The sequence below is a fragment of the Heloderma suspectum genome, chromosome 2 (assembly GCF_057233095.1).
Source record: "Heloderma suspectum isolate Gila_16-S chromosome 2, 16-S_ref, whole genome shotgun sequence".
Taxonomy (NCBI): Eukaryota; Metazoa; Chordata; class Lepidosauria; order Squamata; family Helodermatidae; genus Heloderma; species Heloderma suspectum.
The window spans coordinates 209,247,426-209,265,317 of record NC_139459.1 but is presented as its reverse complement, the minus strand read 5'-3'; the positions used below and the strand labels follow the sequence as shown (position 1 = coordinate 209,265,317).

Below are 17,892 nucleotides of genomic sequence, written 5' to 3'. Positions count from 1 at the left end.
CCCCTGCTACTTCAGACTTGTATGACTTTTGACCTGCTGAGCTAAGCACAGTCATGTATAGTTCTCCATTAAAAACTCAGAAAGAGTTAAACTATACAGTATGTTAAATGTGTTTTAAAATTGTCATTTTCTAAAAACAAAATAGCCATGAGGAAGCCTGTTCAGGATTGAGACTACAGCATGAGGAGTGGAAGACTGGAACCCTTTCCCCTTTTGCTACGGTCCCAATGTAAATCTCCTCCTGAAGCTGCTATTTGCCCCAGGAGGGAAGCTGCTATGGGGGTCAATTATAGCTTCTTCCCAGGGCCTTCTCAGTAGTGGCCCCTAAGTTATATAACTCCCCCTCAGTTACAGTTTCTAAAAAGGGTTTGAAAACTCGCCCGTTTCAAATGGCTTTTAACTGATGCATTTTATTATGCTGCCATTTTATTGGTGTAGTTCTGGGAATGTTTTACCAGAACTATACCAGAACGGAGGCAACTCACTATAATGCAGGATGGGCAGAGTGCAGAGATAATCTTCTCCTCCATGCTCTGGCCACCCTGCATTTGTGGCTAGATAGCCGATTTCAGCTGTCTAGACAGGGCGCCTGGGAGTGGGGAGGGGGAGGCCGGATGGCACATAGGAAGCTTCGTAACAGTGCTTCCGCCATCCCCTCCCCTCCTCCCCTCCAGGAATGCCCACTTTTCAGCTGCTCCACACTGCTCTTAATGAGTATGGAGCTGGGGACAAACTGTGCTGCTGCCGAGGCGGCAGGGGAGGGAGCAGGAAGTGAGTTTTCTGGGAACTGACCTCAGAGCGCTGGCTCTGAGCTCAGTTCCCAGAAAATGAAAAATCCTATGGCCATCTAGATGCTGTCTAGCAGCCATAGGATTGCGCCCTTAATGTATTGGTTTTGATTTTTAATTTTTTTTACAAGTTTTATTATTGTTGTTGTTGTTCAGTCGTTCAGTCGTGTCCGACTCTTCGTGACCCCATGGACCACAGCACGCCAGGCCTTCCTGTCCTGCGCTCTCTCCCGGAGCATGCTCAAGTTCATATTCATTGCATCGGTGATGCTATCCAGCCATCTCATCCTCTGCCGTCCCCTTCTCCTTTATAATTGAGAGCCAGTGTGGTGTAGTGGTGAGAGTGTTGGACTAGGAGTCGGGAGATCCGGGTTCTAGTCCCCACTCGGCCATGGAAGCCCACTGGGTGACTTTGGGCCAGTCACAGACTCTCAGCCCAACCCACCTCACAGGGTTGTTGTTGTGAGGATAAAATGGAGGAGGAGGATCGTTGTGTAAGCCGCCTTGGGTTCCTTAAGGAGGAAAAAAGGCGGGATATAAATGTAATACATAAATAAATAATTGTATAACGTTTATACAAACTTTATAAAACTTTATACAATTATAAAACTTTATAATTGTATAAAGTTTTATTATACAATTATATTATTGTATTTTAGTTTTTATACTTGTATTTTGTTTACTGCCTTGGGTGGACTTGGAGCGCTTCTAGACGAGGTTTTTATCCTGCAATCACCATGTCTCATGGTGAGGGGTGGGGGTGTTTCCAGGTGACGTCAACTTCCATTTGTAACCCTCCTGTGGTTTCCCTCTGCTTCTTCCATCCCTTTTCTTACCAGGAAAATCTGTTAAGGAGGAAAAGACGGGGTAGCTGCACAATGCCTTTGGATTGATGGCCCTTGGAGCCCTCTGTCTGGAAGCCCCTGGTCCAGAAAGGCAGCTTAAAAATAGACAGATCGTTATCCTCCCTCACAACAAGTTATTCCTCATGGATTATATGGGGAATGAGTTTTGTGCTACACTTCACATTATTTCTTTCTTGTTTGGAAAGACCTTTTTCCCATTTTGAGTTTAGGCAGCTCTTGTACTTTGCTTTCTGCTATTTGTGAAGGGGAATGGGAGGAGGGGGGAGGGAAGCCAGCTTTGACAGCTTCTTTTACGTTGCTTCCTAAAGTCATCCATGGAACTATGGAAAATATTTGTGAAAGTTCTCAGAGGTCTAAAATTTGCTATGGTGCGGGTGTTGTGTTTCTCCTTCTCCTGCTCTTTCTTGCTCTCTCTTCTTAAAAAGAAAAAAAAAAAAACACCTCCCACTTGAAGCTCTCAGCAACAAGTGCTGGTTTATTGCAGATAACTTACCAGCAGCATAAAGGCTGCTTTGTAATCCTGGGCTCCAGATGTTTAGCATTTTCAAGCAAATCTAATCATAAGGTACCTGTCTCACTAAAACACCAGCTGGAGAGGAGGGAAATTTTTAAACTTCTTTTAAAAGAGGGAAAGAGAGAAATCTTGTGCTTAATGTCGTGCTCATACAACCAGGCTTAAGTTCTGGGTTTTGGCGGCAGCAACAGAGTGACTCCCTGTACACTGCAGGTGACCCCAGTTGCCCTGTTTGAATAAGGCTTGAGGAAGTTGTGACTGAATGGTGATACTGCATTTAGCCTTCCCCGACCTGGTGCTCTCTAGATGTGTTGGACTACAAGTCCCACCATGGGGATCTGGAGGGCACCAGGTTGGGGGAGGCTGCCTGCAATGGAGAGCCTGGCCTAATAGTGAGAATGCAGATTTTAGCTTTAGCAGAATTGGTTCATCTCACCTGGAAAATATAATCTGAGACATGTGTGTGTGTGTGTGTGTGTGTGTGTGTGTGTTGCCCTCCAAAGGCAGAATGCAGCACTTAACTGCTCATCTTAGTTGGAAACATATATTCCCCCCCACCTTTGAAAACCATACCCCCATTGCTTTGTTAATTGTTAAGTAAACAGATACTTGTAAGCTGAAGACCTTAACATGCTTACTTTGATTTCTGGTTCTAATCTTAGGATGGGTTCATAGAGTGCTGGTTTTCCCAGTGTAATTATCGTGGTAAGTTAGGGCTACAAGTGGAAGCACATGCATGTCTACTCAGACGTAAGCCTCACTGAGTTGAATTGTATTTACTCCCTGTTAAATATACATTTATTCATCAAAAGTTTTATTATTTTAAATTGCTGTGCACCATCGTGAAGGCTTTTTAGCAAATAAGGCAGTATATACATGGTAATAAATAAATATATTGTAGTCAGCCTTCCTCAACCTGGTGCCCTCCAGATGTATTGGACTACAACTCCCACAGTTCCTGACCATTGCCCATACTGCCTGGGCCTGACAGAAGTTACAGTCCAAAACATTTGGAGAAAACTAGGTTGGAGGCTAGTGTATAGCACTGCAGCCCAGGAGCTTTCTTTTATTAATTTAGAAAGGCTCTTTGCTGCAAAAAGCATACATTTAAAAAATTAAAATAAAGAATGCAATAAAGTGGAGCACTTATTTAACATTCCAGCATTGAAAAAGCAAATTAAAAAAAACCTAATAGATCTACAATGACTGGGGAAACAGAAATGTCCTCAACAGGCACCATAGATGAGTGGTAGAGTACATGGCTTGCATGCAGAAGGTCCTAAGCAATCTCTGGCATCTCCAGTTAAAAGGATCAGGTAGCAGGTAATGTAAGAGATCTCTGCTTGAGACCTTGGAATACCATTGCCAGTCAGAGCAGATAATATTGGTGTAGACTGGGGCAGGCAGGCATGATCCAGTGGGGGGCCAGCTGACCACCCACTCAGCCCTCCACAGAACATATGATGTCAGGAGGCGGGGGCCCTCCCCCTGCTATCATGGGCAGGGGTCTTTCCCCAGTGAGAGCCAGTGTGGTGTAGTGGCAAGAGTGTTGGACTAGGAGCTGGGAGATCCGGGTTCTAGTCCCCACTCGGCCATGGAAGCTCACTGGGTGACTTTGGGCCAGTCATAGACTCTCAGCCCAACCCACCTCACAGGGTTGTTGTTGTGAGGATAAAATGGAGAGGAGGAGGATAATGTAAGCCGCCTTGGGTTCCTTGCAAGGGAAAAAAGGCGGGGTATAAATGCAATAAATAATAATAATAATAAGTGTCCTTTGGTTCCCAGTGGCCTGCTAACAGGACGATCCTCCCTATGAGGCTGCTGGGAACCGGCTTCCCCTGCCCTGCGTCTTCTCCCTCTGGAGAGAAGACACAGGGCACCTGAAGCTGCTGGTATCCCAATTCCCTTGCTATCCCCCATCTGTGATCTATCTCTGACAGATCACAGGGGAGAGGCCCATGGAGGTTGCCCTCCCCCAGGCTAGATGGATTAATAGTCGGATCTGGTATAAGGCAGTTTCCTTTATTCTAGGCACCAAAAAGAAATCAGGGGTTAGCATAAGGTGCAGGAAGAATTCCAGAGGTGACATAAAACAACTACAAAAGCCTCTGTCTTTACCTGTGTTACTTCTGATGGTGTGGGCCTCGGACAAGAGTTTGAGAAGGTGATCTTAATACGTACGTGGGTTTGCTGAGATGTTACCCATGCTAGTGTAGCATAATTATAGCCGAGTAGCTAAGGCTGGAACTAGACATTGGGCAGGTTTGCATGTCATGCTAAGCCACCCTGTGAATAAGCCACAGTGGGTTGGTTGTTCGTGGAATCTCCATATACTCCACTGCATTGCCTACTGCTTGTGGAGAAGCAGAAGCTTAGGATGTAGAGGGCTGGCCCAAGGCATTTCACTGCCTAAGGCAAAAGACAAGATGGCACCTTTCTCCACATTCTATGTAAAGAAATGACCAGAAGTTGAATCTGACTTCAACTCTGGCAGTAGGACATTCTCCTCCACCACACCTGAGGGCTGCAGGTAGCATAGGTACAGGGCAGGTTGCATACAACTTTGACCACCAACATCTCACCATCTCTCCCTACCCCCAACACCTCCCAGTTAAGGTGGCTACCCCATTCTGCCTAACGGTAGGACTGGTAGATGATGGGGTGCACAAGCAAAGATCTCTCTACCTGTGGTGGTGGTGGTGGTGGTGGTGGTGGTGTGTGTGTGTGCGCGTGTGTGTGTGTGGGTTGGGGGAAAAAGAGAGATTATTATCCCCATAAGCTGAAAGAATCAGGCTGAAGAGTGTTTTGCCTAAAGCAAACTTTTGAGTTCAAGAGAAATTTGACCAAGGGACTTCCTCATTCATAGTTTAGTCAGTGCAATCTTAAGACCATAAGAGCAACCGAAGAGCCATGCTGGATCAGACCAAGGGTCCATCTAGTCCAGCATTCTGTTCACACAGTGGCCAACCAGCTGTCGACCAGGGACCCACAAGCAGGGCATGAGTGCAAAAGCACCCTCCCACCCATGTTCCCCAGCTACTGGTATATATAGGCTCACTGCCTCTGGTACTAGAGGTTGCACATAGCCATCAAGACTAGTAGCCGTTGATAGCCTTTTCCTCCAGGAATTTGTCTAACCCCCTTTTAAAGCCATCCAAACTGGTGGCCATCACTACTTCCTGTGGTAGCGAATTCCATAGTTTAACTATGCACTGTGTGAAGAAGTACTTCCTTTTATCTATCCTGAATCTCCCACCAATCAGCTTCATAGGATGACCCTGGGTTCTAGTATTTTGAGGGATAGAGAAAAATGTCTCCCTACCCACATTCTCCACACCATGCATAATTTTGTAGACCTCTATCATGTCTCCCCTTACCCTCCTTTTTTCTTAAGCGAAACAATCCCATTTGTTGTAACCTTCTCTCATAGGGGAGATGCTCCAGCCCCTTGATCAATTTAGTTGCCCTTTTCTGCACCTTTTCCAGCTCTACAATATCTTTTTTTAGGTGTGGTGACCAGAACTGTACACAGTAATCCAAGTGTGGTCACACCATAGATTTGTATAGTGGTATGATGTTGGCAGTTTTATTCTCAATCCCTTTTCTAACGTTATGCCTAACATGGAGTTTGCCTTTTTTACAGCAGCTGCACACTGGGTTGACATCTTCATTGAGCTGTCCACCACAACCCCAAGATCTCTTTCTTGGTCAATCACTACTAGCTTAGATCCCATCAAGCTATACTTGAAGTTGGGATTTTTTGCCCCAACATGTATCACTTTATACTCTTAAGCATGTTTACTCAAAACTAAGTCTCTCCAAGTTCAGTGGGACTTACTCTGTAGTAATGGTGTTTAGGATTGCAGCCTTGGTCACTATATGACACCAAATGATAGCTTTTGAACTATAATGTTTAGGCTGAGTTCACACATACCAGCTGTAATGGTGTGAGAATAGATCTTCCGTGACTTCTTTCAAAGGTGCTTGTCTCTAGTACCATCTGGCAATAGTAAAAATAACTCTTCTGAAATGCTTTTGGCAAGTGCCAATGGTCCATGACAAGGATCAGTTAAAGGTAGAATTTAATTGGGCTAGAGTGTCCCTTTGTACTTATGCTTGTGACCCTGAAGAAAGCCATCTGCAAGGCTATATGGGCTTGTTTTCCAGTGTTGTCCAGTTAGGAAGGAAGTAAACACAGGGAAATCAAGGCTAATTACACTCGCAGGCAACTGTACTGCGTGAACACCAAACAACACAGAAGTCAGGGCTCCATGTATGTGTTTTTTTGGTCCCCCTCTTTAAATAGAACCCTTGTACCTGTACCACGGGCTGCGGTGGCTTAGTGGTTAAGACGCTGAACTGCAGACTGGAAGGTCGGCAGGTCAGCAGTTCGAGACCTGAGTGCTGCGTGATGGAGTGAGCTCCCATCTTCAGTCCCAGCTTCTGCCAACCTAGCAGTTCGAAAGCAAGAAATTGCAAGTAGATAAATAGGTACCGCCTCAGTGGGAAAGGTAACAGCGTTCTGTGCACCTCAGTGTTCAGTCATGCCGGCCACATGACCACGGAAGCGTCTTCGGACAGCGCTGGCTCTTCGGCTTAGAAACGGGGATGAGCACCGCACCCTAGAGTCGGACACGACTGGTTGGGGACACCTTCACCTTTACCTTTTTACCTGTACCACAAAAAGCCAGCTAAGCTGCAGCAGTTATGCACGTTGAAAAAAAGTGCATCTATTGGGATCTTTTATTCTGTGTCTGCTGTCCATGAGTCTAGGCAAGGCATCAGTACTCATAGAAGTCCTGCCCTTTTGTCAATGGAAATATTATTCAACCACCTATCTGGATTTTGAAAGTTCATCAGGCAGGCCTTCTCTGCACAATTTCAAGTTCATAAAGACTAGAAGTGGAGGGGTGGGGTGCAGATAAAGAGAGAGATGCATGCTGGCTTTTGCTCCACCAATATACAATGCTTGTGTGGAATCACAAAAAACACACAGCCCCGACTGAAGTGACTTAGCGCGTGCTGACTGAAAGCGGGAGAAGAATTAGCACTTGTCGGTTTGGCATTCAGAGCTATATGCAAACAGTCCTAGATGTGCTCATTTATCATGGACCAAAAGAGGAGTGTTAAGGATATTGTCCTTGCCAGATGAATTACCTAGTGTGTGGCATTACACAGATGCTGTCTGAGGATCATAATTATTACGTAAAATAATGTGCAGAATTTGGTTCATAAGAGCAATAATAAATCATACCTTAATGTCACTGAAAACAGGGCTCTGAAAACATCTGCAGCCTCCCTGCAGAATTAACCCTAGGTTCCCCGTGGTTTTCTCTTGGCGATGCGTAGTGTGTCTAGAGTAACCACAGGCCACAATTACTTACCCTGGTCTGTTTTCTCATGCACATCAGTGCAGTCTGTCAATCGAGATGAAAAGCCTGAATGGCAACCAACTAACAGCTTTCTAGGGAGAGAACTGGTAGTAGATGGCACAGTTATTGATACATTCACATCATAACTTTCTCCGGGCAAGGGGACATGAGGCATTGTGCTATGTGAAGCATCGTATTAGTTCTTCAAATTAGAACTGATATGGGTAGAAAAGTAGTTACCTCAAATCCCCACCCCCACCCCCCACACACATGCAAAACATTTTCAAGGAAAATGATATATATTGGTAAATGTTCAGTGTAAAGAAGAAATTAGTTTCTTCCACACATGAATATGCTTCAGAAAAGATAATACAGGTGGTGGCCTTAACTGCTCAGGGATGCGTATATCTGAATTATTTCAGACCATGTTGAGAAATGCATGTCTGAAGCCTATACTAAACAAATCTGTCATGATGCCTCCATCATGCCTCCAAGTACCTCCTTTATGCTGCAGTCCCACGCATACTTACCTGGGAGTGAGTTCCACTGAACTCAATGTGGCTTACTTCTGAGTAGACATGCATAGGATTGCACTGTTAGGGTGGGCACTGAGAAGTCAGTGCAAAACCGCAAAAATTTGAATGCAAGTAATCCAGTTATTGTAAAATGTAATGAAGTTTTTTTTGGTTTTTTTTAAAGCACACAACTGCGACAAGTATGAAGTCATCCTGGCGCTTTTGCATCCATTGTCCATAACAGTGGAAGCTGGGAACAACAGATTTTCTTCGTACGGAGCAACTCTCATATCTTCAAAAGGAAACAGGCTGGGACTTGCTTTTAAAAAAATTAAAAATAATTATTTATTGTTCTTCTTACTCGGACTGGGGAGACCCAAGACCAACTCTCTGCTCAGCCAAGAATCTCATTGAGTGGCCTTGGGGCAGTCATACTCTCTCAGCCTAACCTACTCCACAGGCTTGTTGTGAATATAAAATGGAGAGGGGAAGGACCTTGTAAGTATCTTGAGCTTCTTGGAAGAAAGGTGGGGTATAAATGTAGCAAGAAAGTGACGCAGGGCCTGGAAAATCCATGAGGGTGCAAAGTGCCCCCCTCCCCAGTCCTCTTATATGTTAAAAGCCAAAAACTTTGAAGGCACCTAATAATTTCCATGACTCAGTAAAACTTAGAGACCTCTTTTTCTCACATCATTTTGATAAACAGTTTGAGATTTTCTGCTCCAGAGTCCAAAAGAGTCTAATGTGGAGTGGAGAAGGGGCTGCAAAAGCCAAATTCCAGCAGAGGGGGAGTGGAGGCAAGTGTGAAAGAAGGGAGTGAGCCATCCCATCCCCAGATCATAAAGCAGGACAGCAGAGCACAAGTGGCCCTCTGTCTGTCCTGTCCTCCTTTCCCCTTCAATACTCTGATTTCTTTGTGTCTCTCTCCCCACACTTACTCTCAATGTTATCATGCCCTTCTCCTCCTAGAGCTGCCAGGCACCCAAGCAAGATCAGGCACCCTTTCCTGCACAGCATTCAGCTGGAAAAAGCAGAAGAGAGGGCACCTGCTCTCTTCACTTTTATTTCCCAGGGCACCGGATTTATTTATTTGTGAGGGGAGGGGGTTTATTTAGGGTCTATTAAGTGTTTTGCTTCTTTCTCCTCCTCCTCCTCCTCCTCCTATTTCCTCCCCCCCCCCCCGCCCCCAGCCTTAGGAGACCCAGTTAATGAGTAACTATAGCGTGCTTGGAGGCAGCTGTTTCAGACAAACCAAAGAGAAGATTTTTTTTGGAGCTGCATAAGGGAGCGTTTGTTCTGTGGTTTCTCAATAGATCCTTGTGCAGGAGGCAAAGAGAGGAGGGAGGCAAAGAAAGAGACACTAAATCACTGAACTCTTTCAATATCACCCCCTATTATTATTATTTTTTTAATTCCCCTTTTATAATACCCCCAGCCTTTCAAGTCTAAACTCCTAATTTAGCCTTAGGAGCACTTCTTTAAAAACCAATCTCAACTTTCAAGAATACTTTAAATCACATAGGTGCAACACTTCAGCAGAACTGATACATATATGGCATACGGTAAATGCACCCCTTCCCTATCACACTATTTTCATTTTTTTTTTTTTTTGTTTGGATACTTATAAACCGTCCTTCATCAAACGGTATCAGGCCAGTGTTAGAAAAATAATAAAGACAATCATAAAACAATACAAGGGAGTAAAAAAAAAAAGGAAAAAAAGAAACAGACTTAAAATGCAAGACAAACAGAAGTATTTTCAGAAGTATTTTGACCTGGCATGGAAATGATGGCAAGGTTGGCACCAGTTGCACCTCTGTGGGAAGGATGTTCCACAAACGGGGAAGCCTCTTTCTCTCGTTGTCACATGACATTACAAGTTGAACAGCCTCCCTGTTTCTTAAGAAACTGGCAGGTTGATATAGGGAGGAGCATTCCTTCAGGTGTTTGGGTCAGCACTTGCACCTTGAATTGGGCCTGGAACCAAACTGGGAACCACTGCAGTTTCCTTAGGATCACTGTGATATGGACCAAGTGTGCCACTAGTGGCAAAGCTGGATCCAAAAGTACCCCCAAGATACACACCTCCTCTTCCAAGGGAAGTGTAATCCTATCTATAACTGGCTGCAAACCTGATTCCTGGACAGCAGATCCACCTGCAACTTTTTGGGATTCAACTTCGGTTTATTGGCTTTTATCCAGACCATAACCGAGTCCAGACACCAATTCAGCACCTGCATGACCATGCCTGACTCAGATGACAAAAAGAAATAAAGCTGGGTGTCATCAGCATAGTGATGGCACCTCACTCCAAATTCAAGTGATGCCATCACCGAGCATATTCATTTTAAATTCGGAATAAGATGGAACCCTGTGGGACTCCATAGCACAAATGCCAGAGAGTCAAGTAAAAGCCTCTCAATGCTATTGTCTGAAACTGGCCCTGTAGATAGGAATGGAATAGCCATATCACTGTTCGGGGGCAGGGACAGTGATATGGTGGTTACATTCCTACCCACAGGGTCAGTTTCAGACAATAGCATTGGGAGGTTTTTACCCCCCATCCACAGAGTTGATCTAGCAAAATACCATGGTCAATTGTATCAAAAGCCACTGAGAGATCTAGGAAAGCCAACAAGATCACATTCCCTGTCTCTCTCCCAAAAGAAGTCTTTTGTCAGGAATACCTAGGCTGTTTCGGTACCAGATCCAAGTCCAGATTGAAAGGGATCCAGATAATCTGTGTGATCCAAACATGCCCGGAGCTGAGCCACCATCACTTTCTCCAGCACCTTGCCCAGAAGAGTATATTAGCAACTGGATGGTAGTTATCAAGATCTCTTGGGTGCAAAGAAGATTTCTTAAGAAGTGGCCATAGAACCGCCTCTTTCAAGCTGATGGAACACATACAGAAAAAGACAACAAGGGGTACACATAACTCCCCTCACACATTCACTCAGTGTGTGAGGAGGTTCTGGGGTCATTCTGGCTAGCCCCATGCCCATATTTACCAGCCACATGTTCAGTGAGTGTACAGAGCTCTAAACAACTCGAGACCAGGGTACCTGAGAGAGTGCCTGGCAACCAACCTGCCCAGTCACTGAGGTCATTGGAGGGCTTGCTCCTGGTGGTTCCACATGGACCTATGGCCTGAGTAGAGTCCAGCAGGAGAAGAGCCTTCAGTGTAGCGGCCCCCTTCCTTTGGAATTCCTGCCCCTGGAGGTCAGGCAGGCACCAACACTGTGTTGTTTCCAGCGCCTCCTGAAAACAGCACTCTTCCAGGAGGCATTCCTTAATGGACCAGTTATGGTTTTTATTAGCACTGTGTTTTTAAAGAAGTGTAATTTTAATGTGGTGTTTTAATCTTTTATGCTTTTACTGTTTTATCATTTGCGTTCACCACTCTGAAATCTGTTCTAGATATGGAGCAGTTTATAAATATTATAAATAAATAAACAAACAAATAAATAGAGGCCTTATGCATGTACCATCAAATACAAGTAGAGCTAGCTACTTACTCCATTTAAAGAGAGATCCTTATTGGCCCAGATCCCCCCTCTCATGGAGGAGCACTATGGGCATAAGTTGGTACGCACATATGGCCCCCTCTCACAGTGACTGAACATGCAGTGATGGGGTGGGTGGAGTGAGGGGTGTGCATGGCGCAAGCCCAGCTGGTGTAGTCCCTCAACCCTCTCATGCATGCTTTTAATGTGTAAGGGTAGGTTGTCTGAACCCCTCATTTTCTATATATATAAAAGTCGAAAATATTCATGGTTTCTCTTCTGACTGTGCAGAGCATTTAGTTTCTCTCCCCTCTTCCTGCAATATCCAGCGAGCAAGCAAGTTAGTGTTAAATATCTTTACCCCTTTCAATGCCAGATGTATCTGTTAGTAGCGTGCGATTAACACTAATGTGACATGTGGTGCGGTGTGTGCTCGCCTGTCTGAGGGGCTGGGATGACACAGTGGAGTGGAGACTTGGGGCTTTATTCATAAAAGAGTGAACTGGGGGGAATTGAGAAGGCAATTGCAAAATGAGGGGCAAAATAGCGGAGTTTTACGTGTAGCTGAATTGAAGAATTTTGGGTTTGTGTGTTTGTGGCTGGCTGCAGGGCCGTCTGTAAGACAGGGCATAAGGGGGAGCTGCCCTGGGCCTAATCACACTGCAGGGGCCACTGAGCCCGCCATTTGGGCCCTAGAGTTGCTGCCGCTCTTACTTCACATTCTCACTTGTCAGAGTGTATGACAGGAGTCGCGGAGTTACATTATTACTTTGTTTATACTTTCCCTTACTAACAAGTACACCCTCTCAATCATGGTACAAGCCAGGTTTCTGATTTCAGCTACCAGTCATCCTATTGGCCATCTTTCATTCTACTGGTCTCTCTCCCATTCACTCTGACTTCCTTCACCTTGGATTGTCTGGCCGCCGTTTGTTCCCTCCCCTTTACTCATGGTTTCTTTTCTGACTGTGGAGAGCATTTAGTTTCTCTCCCCTGTTCCTGCAATATCCAGCAAGGACGCCTCTGTTGAACATTTTAATAGTGGTATGAGATTCAGTGTGGATTATATTGTAGTAGTGCTTACAGATTCAGTCTCTTGCATTTTTAGTAGTGTTTTTTATTCAATCTGCTCATTATAATTGTTGTGCTTTTTTAATCAAGTCTGGTGGATTCAACTTTTCACCTTTCTTATGGGGCCTTTCCGAGAAGCGTAAACCTACCTTAATGTGTTTCTAACAAATAGTGCCTATGACAAAATTACATCCCGGGCAACGCCGGGTATATCAGCTAGTATACTTTAAATTATAAAGGCAACTTCATTAGGAGTCAGAAGAGCAAAGCTATTAATACAGGAATGAAATAATTTTTTTGTTTATTACAGCAGTAGGCATACCTATGAAGTTTTATGTTTTAGCAGGAGAGACTCAGACAGAGGGTTTGATGTTGGAAGGAAAACTAAAGAAATGCCCCCACTGACTTGCAGCAAATGTGTTATCAACTGTAGGTAGCTTGCTATAGTGGGGATATGTACCCTAATCATGCCCAGCACACAAGGTATGTTTTGTATGCCTCTGGCAGGAGGGATGATATTACCTGAAACATTTTTAACAAAAGGGAAGGGATCAACCAATTTACGGGGCAATCACTTTTAGATGGGCCCAGAGAAACTCTAAGTATAAAGAGGGGGACATCTCCCTTAAAAGGGAGATGTCCTTACCTGAGGGTTGGAGAGAGATCAACTTGACAATGTGTAAACAGAAAGCTACTTGAAAATTACAAAGTAATTTCAGTTACTTTGGGTGTCTGTGGGGCTGATGTTTTAGTTTTTGGTGTACATGTAAGCTTAACCCTGTCTGATGGAGTCAGAAGACGTTTACCAGGCTCCATGTTTAAATCCAATCAGTACATTCCCTCAGACTAATACCCTATTTTGACTACCTCTTTTCCACACATGCTGCATTGTTTTGTGTCCTTTTAACACCACCAGTATTAAAGATAGTACATATTGGGTCATAGGCATTTCATGGCATCATCTAGTCTTACTTCCATCCCATTGGTCAACCATGCAGGGATTTTTAGAAAAGGATGAATTAATGGAGCAATATTTATGGCTTTTAGGCAAGGTGGTGAGAGCCTGCATCCTTATGGTAGATGTAAGTCAAGCATGTAAGACACACGGATGGATTTAAGCCATGGATGTAAGGTGCATGTAAGCCATAAAACATGGAGAATAATGGCCCTCCAACAGTGAGCTCTGCTATGTCCAGCACTGGTACCACCTTATGTGCTAAGCTGGAATATGGGCTATTTGTCTTACCCTAGAAGTACTCCTGAATTACTATATCGTATGTCCAATGATGTGGGCTACAGTTAAGGGGAAAGGACTGCAGCTTAGTGGTAGAGCACATGCTTTGTAAGCAAAAGGTCCCAGGTTTGATCCCTGGCATGCCCAGGCAGGGTGGGGAAAGATTCCTGTCTGAAACTTTGGAGAGCTACTACTAGTCAGTGTGCAATACTGAGCTAGCTGGATCAATGGTCTAACTCGGTATAAGGTAGCTTCCTATGTTCCTAAAACGTATGCCAGTGGCACAAGAAATATATTAATCTTTAAGTTGCCAGAAGACACACTGTTGTTTTTTCAGCAACAGGCTAACACAGCTACCCTTCTAAAAGTTCGTACTGTATCTATAGTTCCAATAAAATCATCACCATTGAGCACCATTCAAAAGGAACAGTTCTGATTAAACCTTTGCATTTTTAAAACTGGGGTGGATGAGTTCGCCGTATGGATTGATTAATGCTTTCAACCCAGTCTTGTGGCACGTTGCCTGAAGAGAGAGGGTTTTTTTTCAATTAAATTAACCACCCACCTAATCCAGCGAGGGTGATCTATGTGTGGAAAAGGTTTCCACTGTGGATTGTTTGTTTGGGTTGGATCTGCTGCACAGAGAAGAGAACCTGACAGGTAGCAGGTGTCTACAGCTTGGCCCTGCAATGCTAAACATGATTGGTGTACAGTACTGATAATCTGTTGGGGTGGGGGGAAGATAATGAAATACAGGCCCCCTCTCCCCCTCTATTCATTTAGTGGTGTGTGTTTTTAAATTACATTTTATAAACTGCCATGGTACTATAAGATGGAGGGTGGTATATAAATATTTTAAACAAATAGTGGTTAGCGCGTCAAACTAGGGCTGGGGAGGCCCAGATTCAATCCCCACAGCCACGATGCTCATTGGGTGACTTTAGGACAGTCCCTCCCTCCCAATCTAAGTTATTATATAAGGTTGTTGTGAGAATACAGTGGGACAGGGAAGCCTGTGTGCTGCTTTGAGCTCCTTGGAGAATGGGTGGGATATAAAAGTAATACATCTGTTATAACAAAAGAGGATATGTGTCTGTCAGTGCCATAGCTTCAAGACCATGAAACCTAGACTAACCTGAAATGTGGGATGCATGCTAAGGAGACCATAGGGGTGTGTACATTGGGGATTATTTGGTTTTAAAAACACATTAATTTAAATATGAGAATGCCTTGGACTGCAAGAAGATCAAACCAGTCCATACTCCAGGAAATAAAGCCAGACTGCTCACTTGAGGGAATGATATGAAAGGCAAAACTGAAGTACTTTGGCCACATCATGAGAAGACAGGATACCCTGGAGAAGATGCTGATGCTAGGGAAAGTGGAAGGCCAAAGGAAGAGGGGCTGACCAAGGGCAAGGTGGATGGATGATATTCTGGAGGTGATGGACTTGACCTTGGGGGAGCTGGGGGTGGCGACAGCCGACAGGAAGCTCTGGCGTTGGCTGGTCCATGAAGTCACGAAGAGTCGGAAGCGACTGACCGAATAAACAACAACAAATGTGTCTGAACCCTGCAGTTCCATTTTCAGTCACTAGGTCTAACCACCACATAGTTTTGCAGTCTATACAGTTTGAAGGGAGGGAGCAGACTGAAAGACTGGGGGCTTTTTTACACAAGGCATTTATTGTGTGTTCATCATTCTCTACTCACAGTTGTTTATGGGTTGTTAAGATGATGTTGTGAGGCTCCAGTTTTGTTTGTTTCGCTGGAAAAACGCAGCATTTTCATTGAGTTTTTTTAGAGCATGGAAAATGTGACATTTAGGGAGCAATCCTATAGCTGCTAGTCAGTGGCTAAACAGCCATAGGATATCTGGCTTTCCGGGAACCGACCTCCCCACACTTCCGTGCTGCATCAGAGGCAGTGCGGAACAGACCCGTGCTCCACGCTCACAATGGAACATTCCCAGAGGGCGTTCTGGGGCGGGGAGGATGGAAATGCGTGTACGACATATCTAATGTATCATACAGCAGCCTCCTCCCCTGCTCTGCCCTCCTGTGGCTCGACAGCCGCAGTCGGCTGTCTAGCTGAAAATGCAGGGCAGGAGAAGTGTGGAGGGAACGATCCCCTCCGTGCTTCTCCTGCCCTGCATTGGATAGGTGGTCGCCTCCGAGTTTGGAGGCAGCCGCCTATCTGCATCAGCTTGCACCCTTAATTGTGAAAGTGAAAGAAAGCATGATTTACTCTTGTGTATTTGCATTATTCTGCTATACCACAGTGCCGCCTAGATGTTATGTAGCGGAAAGGCAGGAAAGGAAATGCTTCCCATGTAGTGGTCGGATCTCAATTCTGCGACGAAACTGAAAGGAAATAATACTGATTAAAAGCCAATCAACAGCCTCATGTCAAAAAGCTCAGATGTATATGGCTGCCCTTCCCTGCTACTGTGGGGCAGCCCACAGACCCCTCCCTCAGGGGCCTATCAGGGTACACCATGGCAGGGACTTTGCCTAGGGGTGCCAGTGGGTATGGCTTCACTCAGATGGGGTAGGCATAGCGTCTCCAACCCTGACAGCTGCCTAATTTTGTTTGAAGGCTTTGCTGTACCAAACTCAGGACTATTCCCATCCATGTGAATCTGGGTTTGTTCACTAGTAAATATATGAATATATTGTAATCCAATTGCATGTGCTTTGACTTTGTTTCAGTCTGGGGTGAGAACTAATGGAGGAAGCCAAAGGTTCCCAGTTTGAGGAGCATCATTATAGGTAATGCTATACAGGAATTCTGGGAGGAAGTTCCAGGCAGACAGGGGTAGCATCGAGAAAAGATGGAGCCATTTGAGGGAGCAGGGAAGGTGAGAGTGGGAGAGTTGGAGGAGTGAAGGGATCTCATGGAAAATAATAAGGGCAGAAATATTGGGCAAGACAGTGCCTTAGAGAGCTTTAAAGGTGAGGACAAGGGCTTTGTGCTGGATGGGGAGCCTGTGTAAGGGTTTGAGGACACATGAGAACAGCTTTTGCAGCCATGTTTTGAACAGAGGTCTGACAAGGTTATGCCAGATAAAGGAAGTTGCAATAGTCAAAAAAGGGACCAAATTTTCACATTAGGGAATTTGAGAGGAAAAGGTAGATTTTTGCAGTGTTGCATAAGGAAAAGCTGTATGTAAAGGAATTTGAACTCGGCTTTAAATGTTGTGTCTGTCACGCCATTTCCAAAGACTGGAATCTTTTCGATGTATACAGAGAGTTGAAAAGCTTTCAGAAGTTTGTTTATATGAGAGAGAGAGAGAGAGAGAGAGAGAGAGAGAGAGAGAGAGAGAGCCTTGCGTGACTACAGCTCTGGCTGGAAACATAAAGTCATTGTTTTAAAGTGATAGTCTCCTCCCCTTCCTCAACTTCCTTGTGAGAGGACAGCATTCCTCTTTCGCATTCCTTAACCACTGCTGAGATGGGGAGGGAGAGCTTGGGAGAGAGAGGGAAAGAGAGGGCTGAAGGAAGCAAATGTTTTGATAATTAAAATGAGTCTTGGTGTTTGGAAGGTGGGGCTGGAAGGAAGCGAACAGAACCGCCAACAAGCAAGATAAAGTATGTAAGAAACAGGTAAATTAAGGATGATTTTTTTAAAAAGGGAAAAGAAGCGCCTGCAGGCTCAAGAATATGTCAACCAGATGTTTCTAAGATACAAATAATTAGTGGTGGTTTCCCCACAGGCCCATATGAGCAATTCAAAGCATCCTTTATTCTCTTGAACCAGGAGGTCTCTGTGAAATAACGAGAGTACTAAAGTTCAGTCCTTGTGTCTATCATATGGGAGTCACAGGTAATCCTGTGTGTCCTGATGCAGGTTAAGTATAAAGATATCCTGACCATTTAGCTCACACACACCCCTGGGTGCCCTCCAGATGTTTTGGACCTCAGTTCCCATCCGCCCCAGCCATCATAGCCAGTGGTCAGGAATGTTGTGAGTTGTAGTCCAAAACATCTGGAGAGCACCAGGGTTTGAGGAAGGCTTCCTTAGGCAG

The 17,892-nt window shown here is 44.8% G+C and overlaps 1 protein-coding gene across 2 annotated transcripts in view; it reads left to right on the top strand.

Moving 5' to 3' along the window:
- Window positions 1-17,892, top strand: part of SLC39A11 (solute carrier family 39 member 11) — a 598,886-nt gene that overhangs the window by 427,849 nt on the left and 153,145 nt on the right. Inside the window, exon 11 of one of the 2 annotated variants that reach the window (XM_084837552.1) lies at window positions 8,240-9,792. The exons of the other annotated variant lie outside the window; for it this stretch is intronic. Within the exon in view, the coding sequence (XP_084693678.1) occupies window positions 8,240-8,261 (22 nt within the window). The 3' untranslated portion in view covers window positions 8,262-9,792. Of the gene's footprint in view, window positions 1-8,239; window positions 9,793-17,892 lie in introns of those variants that run through there. 2 annotated transcript variants of the gene reach the window in all.